The sequence below is a fragment of the Pyrus communis genome, chromosome 4 (assembly GCF_963583255.1).
Source record: "Pyrus communis chromosome 4, drPyrComm1.1, whole genome shotgun sequence".
In the NCBI taxonomy this organism is placed as follows: Eukaryota; Viridiplantae; Streptophyta; class Magnoliopsida; order Rosales; family Rosaceae; genus Pyrus; species Pyrus communis.
The window spans coordinates 4,884,962-4,900,944 of record NC_084806.1 but is presented as its reverse complement, the minus strand read 5'-3'; the positions used below and the strand labels follow the sequence as shown (position 1 = coordinate 4,900,944).

The window sequence follows — 15,983 nt, the reverse complement described above, 5'->3', positions numbered from 1 at the left end:
AAATCATGTAATATTATTAAAAAAAACATAATAACTTTCCTCCTTACTGAAAGTAAGAGAAGTATTACCCAATCATCAAGGCAAAATATAATCAACAAAATTATTGATAAAGATTTTATCAGAAAAAGTCAGACAATAAATTAAAAACGCGTACATATACATATATATATATATATATATATATATATATATAAAACTGTATATTCAATTGTAAATATATACTGCTGAAAATATCTGTTCATCCTAACTGTATTCAACTGTATCTGAGTACAGTGACAAATCCACAATAAGAAACCAAAAAAAAATGTAATAAAATAATGGGTAAATCGAATCCTAGTCAATAAACCAGAATTAAATTATAAAAAATTAAAAAAAAAAACTAAAACAATAGTAACAGAAATCCTATTGCTAACACGCCACGGAGGGCCCACAACCGCGAAGTAGAACCGAGGTGGTCCCCAGCAGCAGACGTGTCCCTCGCCTGAGTGGACGGCGCGGATGTAGTCGTACCGTCGTAATTGGGATTGGCGCCGTATAGCGTCTGGATCCCCAAAACGTCGTCACTGGCAAGCTCCACCTTCTTCGTACGCGACGAGATCGTCGGGTACATAATCGCATCCTCCACCGACGAGTGCCCCAACCCCAGCAGATGCCCAATCTCGTGCACCGCCACGGACTCAAGGTCCACGGCTGACTTCACGGAGGACTTGCTGATGTCACCGGTGATCACCCAGTTCTCGTCGCCGTCCAGGTGGAGCCTACCGCTCGGCGGGGAGAACGCGTGTGCAAGAGTCCCCAAAACCCCATCGAATGGCTCGCCGTCGCCGTGGTCTCCGACGAAGAATCCGATCTTGATGTCCGCCGAGTAGAAGGAGGTAGTTTCTTTGAAAGTTAACGGTGTCGCCGCCGACCACCGCTGGAAGGCGCCGACGAACACGGTTTTTACCGCGTCGGAGAGCTCGTTCTCCGGCAAGAAAGCATAGGTCAGGTCGCGGCGGTTCTGCGGCCAGACGGGGGTGCTGGGGAAGAAGGAGTAGTGCGAGACGCTGTGGAACTTGGTGGAGTTATACGACGCCGGTTTTCCGGAGTTCATGGTGGTGGTGCCGTTGACTACGTCAGGGTTGCCGCATCGGGGTTTGACGAGGTGTTCGAGGGTGGGCCCATCGAGCTCGCCGGTGACATTGAGGTTGAAGTTCTTTTGGTAGGTTTTGAGGGCGGCTTCAAGGTCTTCGTCGAAGTCGTCGGTGAGGTTGGTTGTAGGTAAATTTGGAATGTAACCGAAACGGTTGAAGTATTTTTTAAGCTTGCCGAGGCCGTCGACTTTTTCGCCGGCGTGGCAGTTGCCGAAGTGTTTGAAGGCGTCCCAAGCGCCAGGAATGGTGGCGTTTGGGACGAGGTAGGACGGTATGGAGGAGATGTTGGGGAACAAGCGAGCTGAGGTCTGTGAAAGTGATGAGAGGCAGAGAGCAATGGCAAAAAGGTGGAGTGGAAACTGAAACCTCTTCATGATTACCTTTAGGGTTTTGTTTTTGTTATAGCTTTTTTTGGTGGTTGTGGGGTTTTTGGAGAAAGAGTTTTAAGAGTGAAGTTTGGAGTTTGAGAATGTAAGAGTAGAGATGGAGATATGAACAAGAAACGTTGAAGCCGGCGAAGACTTGGTGTAGGCCGCGGATTGAATGTTTGTCCAGCTTGGTGGATATGCATTTGGAAGTCTTTGTCAACAAAATTATTGAATTGCATTTGCCTGTTGAATTCCTTTTATAATTTTTTTTTTTTTTTCTAGGTGTGGGTTTGAAATGGAACTTGGAATGCTTGTGTGATAGAAGCTTCTTTCTAGTTTCTTCCAGTTTTACTAGAGATACTTCTGTTGAATCACTCGGGCTACGTTATTTATGGGGATTTTTGGCATGCTATGGTGTGTTTTACATTTGAATATTCAACGGTTATATCATTTGTTAGGAACGCAATGAATAAGATTTGACGATAAAAAAACTTACATCGGAACTTGATAGAATATATACCTTTTTTTGTAGGAAAGCTATAACAAGTACACGTAACTTTCAATATTTTGATCTTATATAATCATACACTGATTTTAACTAATATGAGCGCGGATCTGCATAAATTAATTTTTATCTGTTTCTACTTATTTGTAACGATCAAAAGTAAAATGTTGGATCCATTATGTGTGAAAACAGAAATTGTTTAGTGATTATTCATACAAAACGTAAAATATATAGAAAGAAAAAGAAAAATGAATGGGAGATGGATATATGTTTTGACTTGAAAGTGAGGGATGATGACATGCGATGTGAAAATAAGGGATGAGGAATGGTCAAAGTTGGGGGTTGAACTGCTTTGCCTTGCTTTTGCACTCTCGAGTCTCGATCACGTATCAATCGATCAACCGAGGAGCTGGTAAAATGTTATTGAGCTCATAAACGTCGACGTGGAACAAAATAACTGGTGAAGAAATGTATATCTGGTTGGCCCCTTCCCCCAAAGATTCATCTTTCTAAACCAATCATGTTCCCTTCTGGTTGCAAAGAGAAAATTTTCAATGTAATCAGAACATAGAGCGGTATACTATACACATTATATAATAGCATGTAGCATACTATCTCGTGTTCCGAGTCATTGATAAATCTCTCCAAACGAAGCCAATCATGTTATGGGGTTTTTAGAGCAACTCCACCCCTAAAAATGAGTTGGCTCAAAATCCATTTAATCCACTCAAATGAATAGTAATTGACTACAATAAATAGTAATTGGTTAAGTGCATCTCCACTCCACAAACTAAATAGCCTAGTCCATTTTATTAAAATATTATTAATTTTTATTATAAAATAACAAAAAAATATTTTAATTTTAATTTATGACATTTTATTTATTTATTTTAAAGTTTTTTGGCCAAAAAATCTGGACCGTTGATCTGAAAATCGAGCGGTCCAGATTGTCCCACGTCACTAGCCGTTGGGTTTGAATTTCAAATTTTTTTTACCGTTGGAAATCCAATGGCCGAGGCTTAGCCATGTGGCCCCTGTCTCGCGCCCTTTTTGTGTGCCTGCAACGCGGGCCCAGCTTGTCGGGAACGTGGGCTCGATGTGTCGGGGACACACGCCCATGCCTGCATGTTTCCCACATGCCTGACGCAAAAAAATTTGTGTTGTCTGTTGATGTCATGTTGGCGTCAACGTGACGCCAGATAGGCCAGTTCCTATCTTAGCCCATTTTGGGCCGGCCAACAAACTGGTTTGGACTTTAGGCTAACCTATTTTTAGGAATGGAGGGGTTGTTTTGGGTGCCAGCCTATTTTTTTAGGCTTTGGGCCAGCCTAAAAGATAGGGCTGGACTTGTTTTATGTAGGTTAACTTGTACATCTAATATTTGGTACGTGTTTGTATATTTTTGTGAAGTAATGATAGGATGACTACAAATTTGTACCGTACTACATGATGTAGCAAGTGATTCATATACAACTGCTATTCACTTATATAAACTCATAAATTGATGTGGCATGTACACATCATTTATCACATCAGATAGTATACCAATATGATGTAAAAATAGAGTATTCCTAGCATTTTTCATTTGTTTTTATACAGGTATTTGTATATGCTTGGCTGTGTAAATTGATTGTTCATACAAATCAATTGGGTCGGAGTCAATCCACGAGAGGCGTTGGATGTAATCATGTTCTTTTCATAAATTTCACATCTACAAATTACAGTTCAAGATAGAGATATAATTTAGCCTATGATTCAACTATAACGGATGAAATTCGACACGACCAAATTGTTGTGGCAAGGTTTGAGCTTAGGTTTAATACCTAGGCCCGAACTAGTTTGAGCTCATCCTTTTGATATAAGGTTAACATCATCCATTTTATGCTATTTGTTTACAAATATATCCAAAATTGACTGGAAGCAGAACACAAGGTCATCCCCATTAGTAAATACCCAAGTATATGTACTCTAATTTGAATTGATTAGCATTAATGCAAGTAATGCATAGTATCTTCGTCTTCAACCCAATTGTGTCTCAATTTTAAACTCTTTCTCATTTTCTTAAAAATTAATTAATGAAGATTAACAGAATGAACATTTGGATCAATTGTAGAATCAAAATAAGTTCTAAATGTGGGGATTGAAGAAGATTGTACTATGTTATGTTATTATATATGTAAGCATTAGACAAACATACCTTGGCTCGGACACTCCTTCGGACTCCCGGAGGTGGATGACCAGAGACAAGCGATGGGATGCTTCTATTTATTGGGTATTAGGACCTTTTCGGTTTCTTCAACTTTTGACCCTAATGCTTTAGCTGTTTTCTTCACCTTGTTTGCTGCTGGTGGCCTTCTCCGGTCTCACGTCTGCGGTGACGAGTTTGTGAGTCTGTGTGTCACGTTTGACCCTTTCTTTGGTCGCTTTAGGATGATGCTTGTTGGTGGCTTTGCATGGGATGCTGTTGGGGTTTCTTTGTTTTCAATTTTGAACTCCAAATTCTGTTTTGGTTTGGTTCGGAGGTCCATTTCTATGTTTGAGTTTAAGGCTAAATAGCCAAAATGGTCATTGGGATTTGCATAACTTATCAATTTGATCCCTGAGATTGAAAATCAATAGAAATAGTTAATGAGATCGTTCACCATCCATCATTTTGGTCTTCGGTTAAAAACTCTTCGGGCAATTTTCAAAACTTCGTAAGTTAATCGTTTCTTAACCAAATTCGATCCATAATATATCAAAAATTCAAAATGAAGAGAGGAAAGTGTAGAATAAGATTACCTATTTGGAAGACTAATGGTTTCAGGATATGGCCGGAAAATAGCCTCAAAGGTGATTGGTCCGCGAGAAAACTGGAAAACTCGCTGGAAACTGGGTAAACTTTAAACGTTCATAACTTCTTCAATACTCAACAAAATTGAGTGATTCGAAAACTAAAATGATACTTCTTGACGATAAAAATAGAATGGTATCTTTCTAGATGGCTAAATCGCCGTGGTTTGGCCGGAAAATGGCTCGAAAGTGGCTAACTCGAAAATGGTTAGCCACTTTCGAGCCATTTTTCGACCAAAACACGATGAATTAGTGGTCAATAAAGATACCATTATCTTCATCTCATTGAGAAGTATAATTTTCGTTTTTGAATCACTCGATTTCGTTGAGTATTGAAGAAGTTATGAATATTTAAAGTTTATCCAGTTTCTCGCGAGTTTTCTAGTTTTCTTGCGGAACAGTCACCTTTGAGGCTATTTTCTGGCCATCTTCGGCAACTATTGGGCTTCTAGATGGGTATAATCTTGTTCTACACTTTCCTATCTTCATTTTGATATATTATGGGTCGAATTTGGTTAAGAAACGATTGAGTTACGAAGCTTTAAAAATTGTCCAAAGAGTTTTTAACTAAATGACCAAAATGATGGATTGTGGACAATCTCATGGATAATTTCTATTGATTTTCAATTTCAGGAACCAAAGTAATGAGTTATGCAAATCTCATGGACCATTTTGACTATCTAGCCTGAGTTTAATGTTGTAATTAGGTCTCTCTTTGTATAAATTTGCTGCGTTGGTAATAAATTTACCTTTGAAAAAAAAAACAAGCAAACAATATGAACACAAACAAGCCAAGGAATTATAAGAAAGGTCAAAAGTCTTAATTTGCATTATATATATTTCTCTCATAATTCATTAGCTTCAGATGAACATCATCCATTACGTTGTACTTGGTCATATAGAAAATGGAACCTTCGACATCCGTAGTCCGGATGTGACAACTACCACGTTCCTAAGTTCCTTGATCAAAATATTTCCTTTTTGGTAGTTCCCAGAAGATTCTACAAGTTCTGTTATTTATATTTAATTAATTGTTTTCTTGCAACTAGAAGGAACCCTATTTATGTAGTCAAGACCGTCACAGCCACATAAAAAACGTGTTTGCCTTAAAAAGAAGAGTAAAGACTTATTTTTTGTTATACTCCTTGTATCTCGAACTTAATCACATTTTTGAAAGTTTATAATTTTGATGTATTGTCATTTGAGAATAGGCCCTTTTCCGTCGTGCGGAACATTTTTTTCCCTTCAACTGGGTAGAAAGTCCGGACAAAGTTTTATCGAGGCTCATTATGCATACTATTCTTAATTTATACGTGTTCAATTTGATTTGCAATGAATATCGTACTTTTTTCAAAAATAAAAAAAATAAGTTATTTTTTTAAATAGGGTTAAGTTTTCGAAGACATTCCAAAAAAAAGTCTTTAAGAAATACATGGAAGGGCCGCGCTTTCAATTCCGGCTGCCACATGACGCATATAGTATGTGGTTATATATATGACCTATTCCCTCACAAACCAAAACCATTCATTATTTACTTACAGAATTAGAAACAATTGTTCATCGGTCTATGGCAAGTATTCCCACTCACGAAAACTCATGGGCCGATCAGTGGGACTACAACCCCGATCCTCTTCCGGCTTCCGTGACCAAGAAGAGCTCCGCCGGCGGCAGTGCAAGGGTGAAATATGGTAAAAAGGTTGAAGAAGGGTTTGGGAAGACCAAGGCAGTTGCAGCAAATGGCATGGCCAAAGTGAAGGTAGGGGCTCGTTTTGGACTCCACTGGATCAAGGACAAGTTCCACAAGACTACCGGAAAACAGTAGGGGCTAGGGCTAGCTAGCCGCACAGCTTGATCATTCTCTGATTTTGTGACCATTTCTTTGTTGTTTTTGTTGTATATTTTGTGCACAGATTTGATTGTTCATACTCTGGTTAATAAATGATTTTTTTTATTTGTATTGGAAGAGGAGTAAGGATTCATGGTTTTTATATAACTTTTACTCGGTTTAAGCCTCAAATATTTTCGTTTAATTTGTTTAATTATGGATTCTAAACAATTGTACTTGATCCACAGTACCTAATTCTCACAACTTTAGATCAAATCACAGTTCATCTATCGTCTCAACCATTCGTCGTCTCTCTAAGCGTGACTATTCAATTAGTTGGAAAATCTCATGTGCAACTCCACCGATCAAACCCATATGTCATTTGACTACTTAAAGTTGAGGACAATATCGATACTGGATTGGATTAAGTAGTGAGCCTACCTTGCTCCGATGCACATGTGCAATATTCTATGCATATTGCTGCAGCTAGCACGTATCTGCATGCTGATGCAATAACAAATATATCATTATCCAGATGTGAAAACCAATTTACATCGGCTGTTTTGTTTATTTAACAAGTGATTAAACGTAATTTAACATTTCATTGGTCCTCTGTTTACTTCGTTATCACGTCAAATAATGAAAGTCCTGTATAATGCTTAATTTATTTATTGTAGCGGATGATATTCTACTATTCAGTCTAAATCCATATCGGAAAAAAAAATGATTTAAAAATAAATAACGTTATCTGAATTTGAGGATTGTCCTTCCAAGCAAATTTCTGGTTCGTCTGTTTGTATTTAGGCACGCTTTTGTTGACTTGTAGCTTCGAATAAGGAACTATATTTCACCTTCCTCCCCCTCCCCCCACAACCGGAAGCTTCCACCAGGCCAGGGGTGGTAACTGCGACGGTTCCTTTACCGGAGCTTTTAATTTATTACAAGAAGGTTCAACGATATCAGTTATTTAATTGTGAGGAAAGAAAGTTCTTCTGTTTCCTTGAGCTGTGCCTCTTCTGGTTTCTCCTGTGACAAGATTTTGTAACATAAGAACCAGCCCTCTCACAGCCAAAATGATTACTTGGCATACAAGCAAATTGATTCCCATATTTTGATTTCCTGAATCCCAAGAAAACTCTTATTCTGCATCTCAATTAAGTGCGGATAGAAGAGTTTGTCCATGGAATCGACTAGGCCGAATCGGAGAAGGGCAGATCAAGGGGCCGGCAGCAACCAAGACACAGCTCCTGTTTCCGACACCAAGGCGAGCTCCGGTGAACGTGCCAAGGTTAGCCATACTAAAAAAGTGGAAGAAGGGCTTGAAAGCAAAAAAACTGCGGCATCAATCGGCATGAATAGGGTTAAAATAGCACGTCATTTGGGCATCAGTTGGATAAAGGGCAATTAGAAGCAAGCAACCATTGAAGAAAGAAATCCTCCACTTTTCTTCAATGTTGTCCTTTTTATCTCCTTTTTCCGGTTTGTTGTGTATTTTGTACAGATTTGAGCGATTACAGTTGGTGGATTTTTTTTGTTTCCAAATCATGCTTCGATTCATTTTGCTGTTAAAACTTGTTCCTAACTGATTTTCCAATAGTTGAGGAAGGAACCCTCTTGGGTTTCTCGGAGAGATTCTTGAGCGTAACCAGAAGCGTGTGACGAGAGATAGGAAGCGAGAAACATATTCCCGCTTGCATGGTAGAACTTCTCCGACCACACATCTAACTCAAAATAGATAGATAAAATCTTGCATCCACCAAGATTGAGTATCTGTGGATCTTACAGACTATACAATTCCAACCATTTTATATAACAAAGTTTGTAAACATGTCTCCTTGCTTGTTCCACAATTTTTTTAATAGATACCTGCATCTTGATAAATTGTCATACCTACCTACGTGGGAGGTACAAATCTAGTGGAATTCGAATTTAGCAACGAGTGGGTCTGTCGTAAGTAGGAGGCAGGGAGGGGCAGTGCTCGTTCATGTTAGCGTACGGCTCTAATGTGTTATATAGAGGAAGTTCCATCCGGTATTCACCAAGAATCTGGCAGAATGGGAGCTTTTCATCCTTACCGTTGCACCAACTTGGCAAGCGGGTTTGGTTATCCTCAAAAACCTTAAGCATGTATGCATCACGAATCTGCAAGCAAGTATTAAAAAAACCGTGTCATACGTAGTAATATTGGCATAGTGCACTTATGAAAGTGAATGAAAACAAATTAAGTGCAAAGCGACTTACAGTGAACTCAGTAACTTGAATAGAGTTGGAAATAGGTCCGAAAATCCCAGCTTCTTTATACATTGCAAGAATAAAAGCAACGCATGTGGTAGATTTTCCATCACTATATACCCATTCATCTTGTTCAGGAATTGTAAGCAAGTGATCAAAGGCCATTTCGCGGCTTTCAACCTCAGCTAGAATCTCATACAGGTCCAAACCCTACGAGGAAAAACACAGGTTAAAATTGAGAAACAATTCAATATGAAGCAAGTAGACCTCTATCCTTCATTTCTCAAAAAAACAACAGAAGTAAACCGTACGGCGCACGATGTGAAATAACATGATTTAATAGCAACCTCAAGTGAAGCACAGTTACCTCTGTATCAAGCCGCTTGTTGAGAGCCTCATTCCACATATTTGCAGCATATGCAGGCTGCATTCTGGTCCACATAGACATGACAGAAACCACCTGGAAACAGGAGTTCCAATAAGGATAAAAAACTTAATAAAACCAAGCATGCTACATCCAAAAAACCATACATACCCATGCAGTACAAGTAAAATAACTTCATTTACAAACAATTTCTATAATGCTTATTGTACTACACCCCATAATTTTTTAAAGAAATAAATGCCATACCAAGTGAGTATCAAGAGGAGGAGGAAAGTTGTCGGCCATGGTGTCAATCCAGCTAAATATCATGTTGTGATAACCATATGGCTTCCCTGACATGCTCCGAACATACTCCCATGCTGCAGTAGAGTTGAATTTTGCACGTACATCTGGATGCAAGGGAAGCAAGGCTATTTGTGGATTAGAACTATCCTTGAGTGCCAACTCCCACCACTCATCCCATGGAATCACTGCTATAATTTCTTCACCCTGCAATATTAAATTATGATTACATGTAAAATCACCAAAAAGAAAAGAACTAAGCACAATAACTTTACCAAAAGAAAAGAACTAAGCAAAGTTCAAAAAAAATTAATAATCTGTGCAAGATTGTCATATGTTTAATTTTGTCCCTAAACAAACGCTCATCATATGTTCATCACTATGATCCTGATTCAACTATTATTCCAATATATGCAAGAACCAAAACATTTAGCTTAATTTCTGTTCCTAATATATCCCAAACACATGAAATGAGTTGCTTCACTAAGCATGTACTCCCAACAAGCAAAGAGAAAACATGAAATGTACATAGTGATGTTTATTTACTAAAGCTATATACCATTAGGGTGAACTTGTGCCATACTGTCCCTTAACATTTTATCCACTATTACCTACGAAGGTTCTCGATGTGATACCTTTTCATTCTCGTGTCCTGATTCACCAACCCATAGGTTGCCCATCTCATCCTTCAAGCACACTGCTGTATGGCCAGCAAATGCTCCTGTTACCCATTTTTCCAATGTCTCAAAACCGCCCCATCTACCACGGATCTTTGAAACTGCTAGAAAATCACCAGTATGAACATCTGCAGGATTTATAGCCGTCTGCCACGGGCGAGAACGTTTTTCAAATGTTGCACCCATGTGCTTCTTCAAAAAATCCAAGTTTGCACTTTGACCCCAAGCAGTGTTGGAAAACAGAGGCAAAACATCTATTAAAGACAGCATCGTCCCCAGCATCCCTGATGGCATCAGAAACACAGAGACTCCGTGCTGCTTTACCTGCTCAACAGTCATCAGTGTGTCAACTCGAATCAAATAAGTTTTCCTAGCTTATTCAAACAGATTTCAGTTATTGAATGCACATACATATTCCAATTCTGCAGCCTCTTCCCACGAGTCGAATTTCAATGTATGTTCTCGAGCAGAGAAGTAGTAATCCCATGTAATCCGATATGGTGTTGCAAAAACATAAAGATCCATACACGCCCAGCTGTGTGCCTCAGAAGTCTGCAGATTAACAAATTTGATAAAACCAACCCCATTGACCATAAAATCTACAATAATTTACAGCTCAAAGTTCAAACCAAGATCTCAATAAACTGAATTCAGCTAAAAATTTACTTAATTCAAGACAAAAGCATTCAATTATTCAAGTACCCACATAATACCTAACAAATTTCAAATCAAATTTAAGGGAACAAAAGCAAAAGATCGAACCTTTAGATAAAGAACGCCGCCTCCCAAATCGGGTTTGCCCCGATCGCCTTCGGTGAACTCGAGCCGTGCCTGGTTACCGGAAAAGCAAGCTCCTTCCCATTGAATCGAGCTGTTGTCCGGAGTCACCGACCCAATAAAAGAAGGCAACAAATCCACAGCACTATGGAAATTGTTGAGCACCGGCCACGATATCTGCCTTGGCAGAACCGGAAGCACGTCCTTGATCCTAAGGGGCACCTTCAGAGCGTCCCCAAATCCTGACCCCAACCCTAGAAAGCATAACAAAAGTAACAGCAGCCGTGGTGTGCGGGAGAAGGGAGACATTGATTGATGGTTGGATAGATGGGATTTTCCGGGCGGGAAAATCTTAACCCTAACCCTAGAAGTTGGGGACGTGAAGAGAAGACGTTGGTCAGAGGTGGTGATTATCCATGTTCCTTGTTGTTGGAAATTTTTGGAATTTTGGAATTTTCAGTGACCGACTTTTGACTTTGTTTTAGGTAGTTCGGACCGCCGGCTACGTTCTGTGATGTCCGTTGGATGATTAGTAGAAACGACACCGTCTGCTTCACATTGCACTCTCCGTCCCCCTCAAAACTTCTTGTTAATATGCTGATTTGTTTCCCTAGTGAGGTCCGTAAGGTAACTAAAGCAGTCGCCTAAAACTCGATCGTCAGAATCAAGAATAATGTCATCTTAAAAAGACGCGTTGTTTGAAAACTTCACGGAAAATAATAAAAGAAACAGGCACACCTTTTTAATCTAAAAAACTAAAAGAGAAATACATTAAGCCTCGATAATGTACAACTTCAACCACTGTCTAACCGCGTTAGTTAAAGTTAGAATTACATGAGGTCAATTGCGCTAGTCGATGTTGTACATTCTTGTGGTGGGGAGATGAGTTAGAATTACGTCAGGTCAATTGCGTTAGTTAATTTGACAAGAATGTACAACATCAACCAAGCTCTAACTGCATAAAATAGATATTTACATCATGAACTGAACTTATACAATTTTGTCAAATCACTTAGACTGGGATATCACACAATTTGAAGAGAAAATCATCACGAAATGGGTTTCGTCTACCTTGATAACTTGTCCTCCTTTTAGTCAAGAGACGCCGCAGACTCATTTGAAGAAGCCGGCGATCTTCAAAACAACGTATGATTTTAGACTGACCAATTTGACATCCCGTAGAGGAAGCAATTCGAGTAGCAAGGAAGAACAAGAACACTGTCTTCCACCACCATCGGCTGCCTAAACGGATTTAACTGAATCTACATGGCAGAGGTATGGATTTTGGTATATAATCAGATTAAGCAGCTATGGTTTAATGCCAGAATATAATAACAGTTGAGTAAGTTTAACATACAGGGATATTGAGAGGACGGCCAGTTACGCTGCTCATGCAACTAGCTCCAAGATGACAAGCTTCTTCGCAGTAATCGGAAAAAACTGCTGGGACGTTCATATCCTTTATTAGCTCCTGAAACACACCGTGATGCAACCAACAAAATTAAGAGAAAAGGATTAAAATAAAGGAACCAAAACAAGAGACGATTAGGTATCAAAAACTGACAATAGTCGGTAACCAGCTTGAATAGGCAGCAATTCCTGCATTTGGAGCGATGACCAAGTGAGGTGATGAATCCTACACACATTTGAGAAGTCTTGAGAAACCACAAAAAGGAAAACCGATAAGGCTAAAGAGAAAACACATGATCCTTAGCATGAATTTATGTCCATACAAAGAGACAAAGTATACAACCTTAGTTATATCCCTGTAACGGTCGTGATAAAAGCCGCTTCTAAGTTGCAATGTAACTGCTGGAGGTTCACTAGCATGTACATCCCCGCTGACAGTCTCACTTGAGGATTTACAAATGCAATCTCTATCAAGGCAATGTGCATACTCGGATAACGCGATCATCTCACCATCTCTATACATCTCAAAGAGGCCAGGGAGAATCAAATATAAATCAGAGATATTTCACAAGAGTGCAGCAAACACAAGCAAGCAACCCTTGTTTTATCTTCATGAGTGAAGTTCAATAAAAAACGAATGTAAATGAATACCAAGCAAAACATCATTTCAAACTATAGAACCAACCTTTGCTGTGGAATCGAAGGCCCAACAAGCTCTATATGCACGTTCATGTTAGGGAAAAGTGCACGCAACTCTGAGAAGACAGAAAGCTGAAGAAGCTCTTTCTCAGGGCCTGACCAAGTTTAGTTCATGAACGAAATTCCAATATAACAATGATAGTAAACCAAAGATATCAAACCTGACAACTTTCAGGATGACTCTTAAAAATTTGCAATGGTAGCAGAATTAGAAATTCGAAGAAAACACATACCAAGATAGTGTATGTACAATTTGTTGCTGATTCCAGAAGTCCAGCTTCCCAAACCAGCTACTTGAGTGGCATGGTAAATTGTAAGAGGCTGAAATGAAAAAACAGATGTTAATAATTTCCAGCATTTAAATTGGAATTATGGATTCGGATGGGAGCGAATGTTAAATTAGGCTCCCATGTACTAAAGGCAATTAGGTATCTTTTCTTAATATGCACTCCCAACTGTTTACAAATGGTTCGGGTTTGATTTTATACACAAATTCTAACTCTCAGCTAACACACCTATCATACCCAATGGAGAAGCAATGCAACAGGTGAATGCAGCGGGATGGACCTCCACTCATAGTACTCCTTCCAACTGGTTAAACACTCTGATATCATAACTGAAGGTTCTGCATGTTGATATTACAAATAGAGGGTTTGCAAGTGTATGTCATAAATCTACAAACATCAACTTCTCTTGAATTATCTTAGTAAGATGAACAAGACGATACCAGTACAAGGGCAAAAGGTATTCGAGAGATCCCAAGAACCATTCAACCTGCCAATGGAAAAATATGAAGGGCCGGAATTAGAATCAACATGGAAAACGATATAATACAGAGAAATTCAGATGTACCAGGCAGAATGAAACCTTAAACAATCAAACGAAACAACTGAATCCCCGCAACAACATTCATACAACCACATTCCCATTTGATGGACCCCTCTTTTTTCCAAGACTGAACACCTCGTCTCGTGCTTTTCACACACCTAACAAGATCACACCCGAAAGAGATATTATCAGTGATGACCCTCGGACAGTAAACCAGCTAATAGAAACAACATTACTCATTGTTTTCCGTCTTACAAAGAAATCGTGGAATACCTGAACTGTAGCTTCTTGAGTAAAAGTGAAAGGAAACTCGTTCAAGGTGTCCATATGCTTCATATGTTGCTCTAACCTTGCGCACTCTTCTTTGTGCTCAGGCCAATGCGCAATCTAGGCCAAAAAGTTATATAGTAGCACGGGCAATCGCTTAAATTCAAAGAAAACCCAACTCAAAAAACAAATTAAACCAATTTATCCCTTCCACACAGACCATTTCAGCACAAATTAAGACTAACCCAAGTGCTATTTTCTTAAATTAACCGTGATTATGCTGTGTGATTTGCATGAAGCAGAGAAAATCGAAGAGAGAGAGAGAGACAGAGAGGAGAGAGAAGTACCTGGTGAGATACGGCGCAGTAAGCGACGGCTCCACAGCGAGCACATCGTCTGGTGGGTGGGCCCGTGCACCGAGTACCCAGTCCCTTCCCGGCACACTCCATCGTTTCGCAGAAAACTCTGCTCTTCCTCTCTCTCTCTCTCTCTCGCGTTTGAACTTGGATACGTTTATACGGTACGAACTCCGGACTACGGACGTCGGACTGAACAGTTATGGGCCTTTCGAACTCAACCCAATGGTAACTAGGCCCATTTAGTAATAAAGTTTGAAACCCTGAATATGTTTGTCGTGAAAATATTTTTGCCCTAAGCGTTTTTAATAAAAATGTGTTTTTTTAGTAGTACGGCACCATGTATGATAAACTTTAAATTATTTTTCAACTCAGAAGTACTTTTTGCTTTTAGCTCAAACATTATCATAAACACTTTATAATATCTAAAAGCGTTTTTAGCAATTCTAAATTGGTCAATTAACGATCATTTTCGCTACCTTTTGTGAGGAAGATGAGTCAATAAGCAAAATACACATCCCACTTTTTTTCTCTGCTTCCATTTCCATATGAAGGAATGAAAAATGGGGTTCGATTTTAGTGGCTGTTGTAAGATTCTGTGCTTTTGTTTTAAGCTTTGTGTCATTTTCCTAATAATAAAACCCAACTGCTGATTTGAGTGATTAATTAGTTTAGTAGTTTAAGCATGCACGAACAGAACACTAACTATTCCTACCAAAAAAAAAGAACATTTTGTATTAAAATCAACCCAAAATATATCCCTTTTTATGAACATTATAGTAAAAATTCTTAGATCTCACTAGTGCCACCATGTTTGGTACAAATATTATTGTGTGCGTCCAATGTAATGCGCTGAATTCGTTTGTATCAGGTGGTGGATAGAGTTGAGTGTTTTTGGTAGAAAATAAATATTCTACTTTAATCTGATCTAACTTACCGAGAGAAAGTTTGACTCAAAGTTATAAAAAAAGTATATCCACTTCAATGGCGGATCCATTCGTGAAACTGGATGGTCTCGGGAACACTCAGAAGCCCAAAGAAGCGCATGTGAGGACCACGCAACGGTATGGGCAGGTGGTGAAAGAGAGAAGAGCATCATGGTTGTGCAAATGATGTGCAACAGAAGCTTTGAACCAAGAAGAAATATCTAATTTTAGACAAAGAGAAACACAGAGAATACTACCACGGCTCTGTTGTTATTGGACCTTAGTTCCAATGAAGAAGAAAAAGAAAATGACTCTCTCTCCACTTCCCACGCAACAAACTCCTCATTTTTCTTTTTCTTCTTTTTAATTGTGGTCCAATCAGGTTGTGTCATCTAACATTTTAATTAATAAATGGGTGATGTGTTATTTAACCAATACTTTTTTATACCATATGTTTGACACCATTGTTTATTGTAAAATT

The 15,983-nt window shown here is 39.0% G+C and overlaps 3 protein-coding genes across 4 annotated transcripts; all 3 read right to left on the bottom strand.

Moving 5' to 3' along the window:
* Positions 1-222: 222 nt before the first annotated feature.
* Positions 223-1,670, bottom strand: LOC137732294 (metalloendoproteinase 2-MMP-like). Its single transcript, XM_068471602.1, has one exon. It carries the CDS (start codon positions 1,505-1,507, stop codon positions 380-382), a length of 1,128 nt encoding a protein of 375 aa, XP_068327703.1. The 5' UTR covers positions 1,508-1,670; the 3' UTR covers positions 223-379.
* A 6,782-nt stretch (positions 1,671-8,452) lies between these two features.
* Positions 8,453-11,578, bottom strand: LOC137730884 (uncharacterized). Its single transcript, XM_068469883.1, has 7 exons — positions 11,002-11,578; positions 10,651-10,791; positions 10,198-10,563; positions 9,527-9,769; positions 9,263-9,355; positions 8,905-9,105; positions 8,453-8,805 (listed from the first exon to the last, which is right to left on the bottom strand). Exons 1-7 carry the CDS (start codon positions 11,323-11,325, stop codon positions 8,593-8,595), a joined length of 1,581 nt encoding a protein of 526 aa, XP_068325984.1. The 5' UTR covers positions 11,326-11,578; the 3' UTR covers positions 8,453-8,592.
* A 216-nt stretch (positions 11,579-11,794) lies between these two features.
* On the bottom strand, positions 11,795-14,876 carry LOC137730885 (uncharacterized). 2 transcript variants are annotated; one of them, XM_068469886.1, is made up of 11 exons: positions 14,568-14,876; positions 14,227-14,376; positions 13,993-14,111; positions 13,853-13,899; positions 13,650-13,750; positions 13,359-13,446; positions 13,112-13,220; positions 12,770-12,941; positions 12,581-12,652; positions 12,374-12,487; positions 11,795-12,278 (listed from the first exon to the last, which is right to left on the bottom strand). In XM_068469886.1, exons 2-11 carry the CDS (start codon positions 14,287-14,289, stop codon positions 12,171-12,173), a joined length of 993 nt encoding a protein of 330 aa, XP_068325987.1. In that variant the 5' UTR covers positions 14,290-14,376; positions 14,568-14,876; the 3' UTR covers positions 11,795-12,170. The 2 variants fall into 2 exon arrangements, with proteins under 2 accessions (XP_068325987.1, XP_068325985.1); XM_068469884.1 differs by having other exon boundaries at positions 14,227-14,340.
* Positions 14,877-15,983: the final 1,107 nt, after the last annotated feature.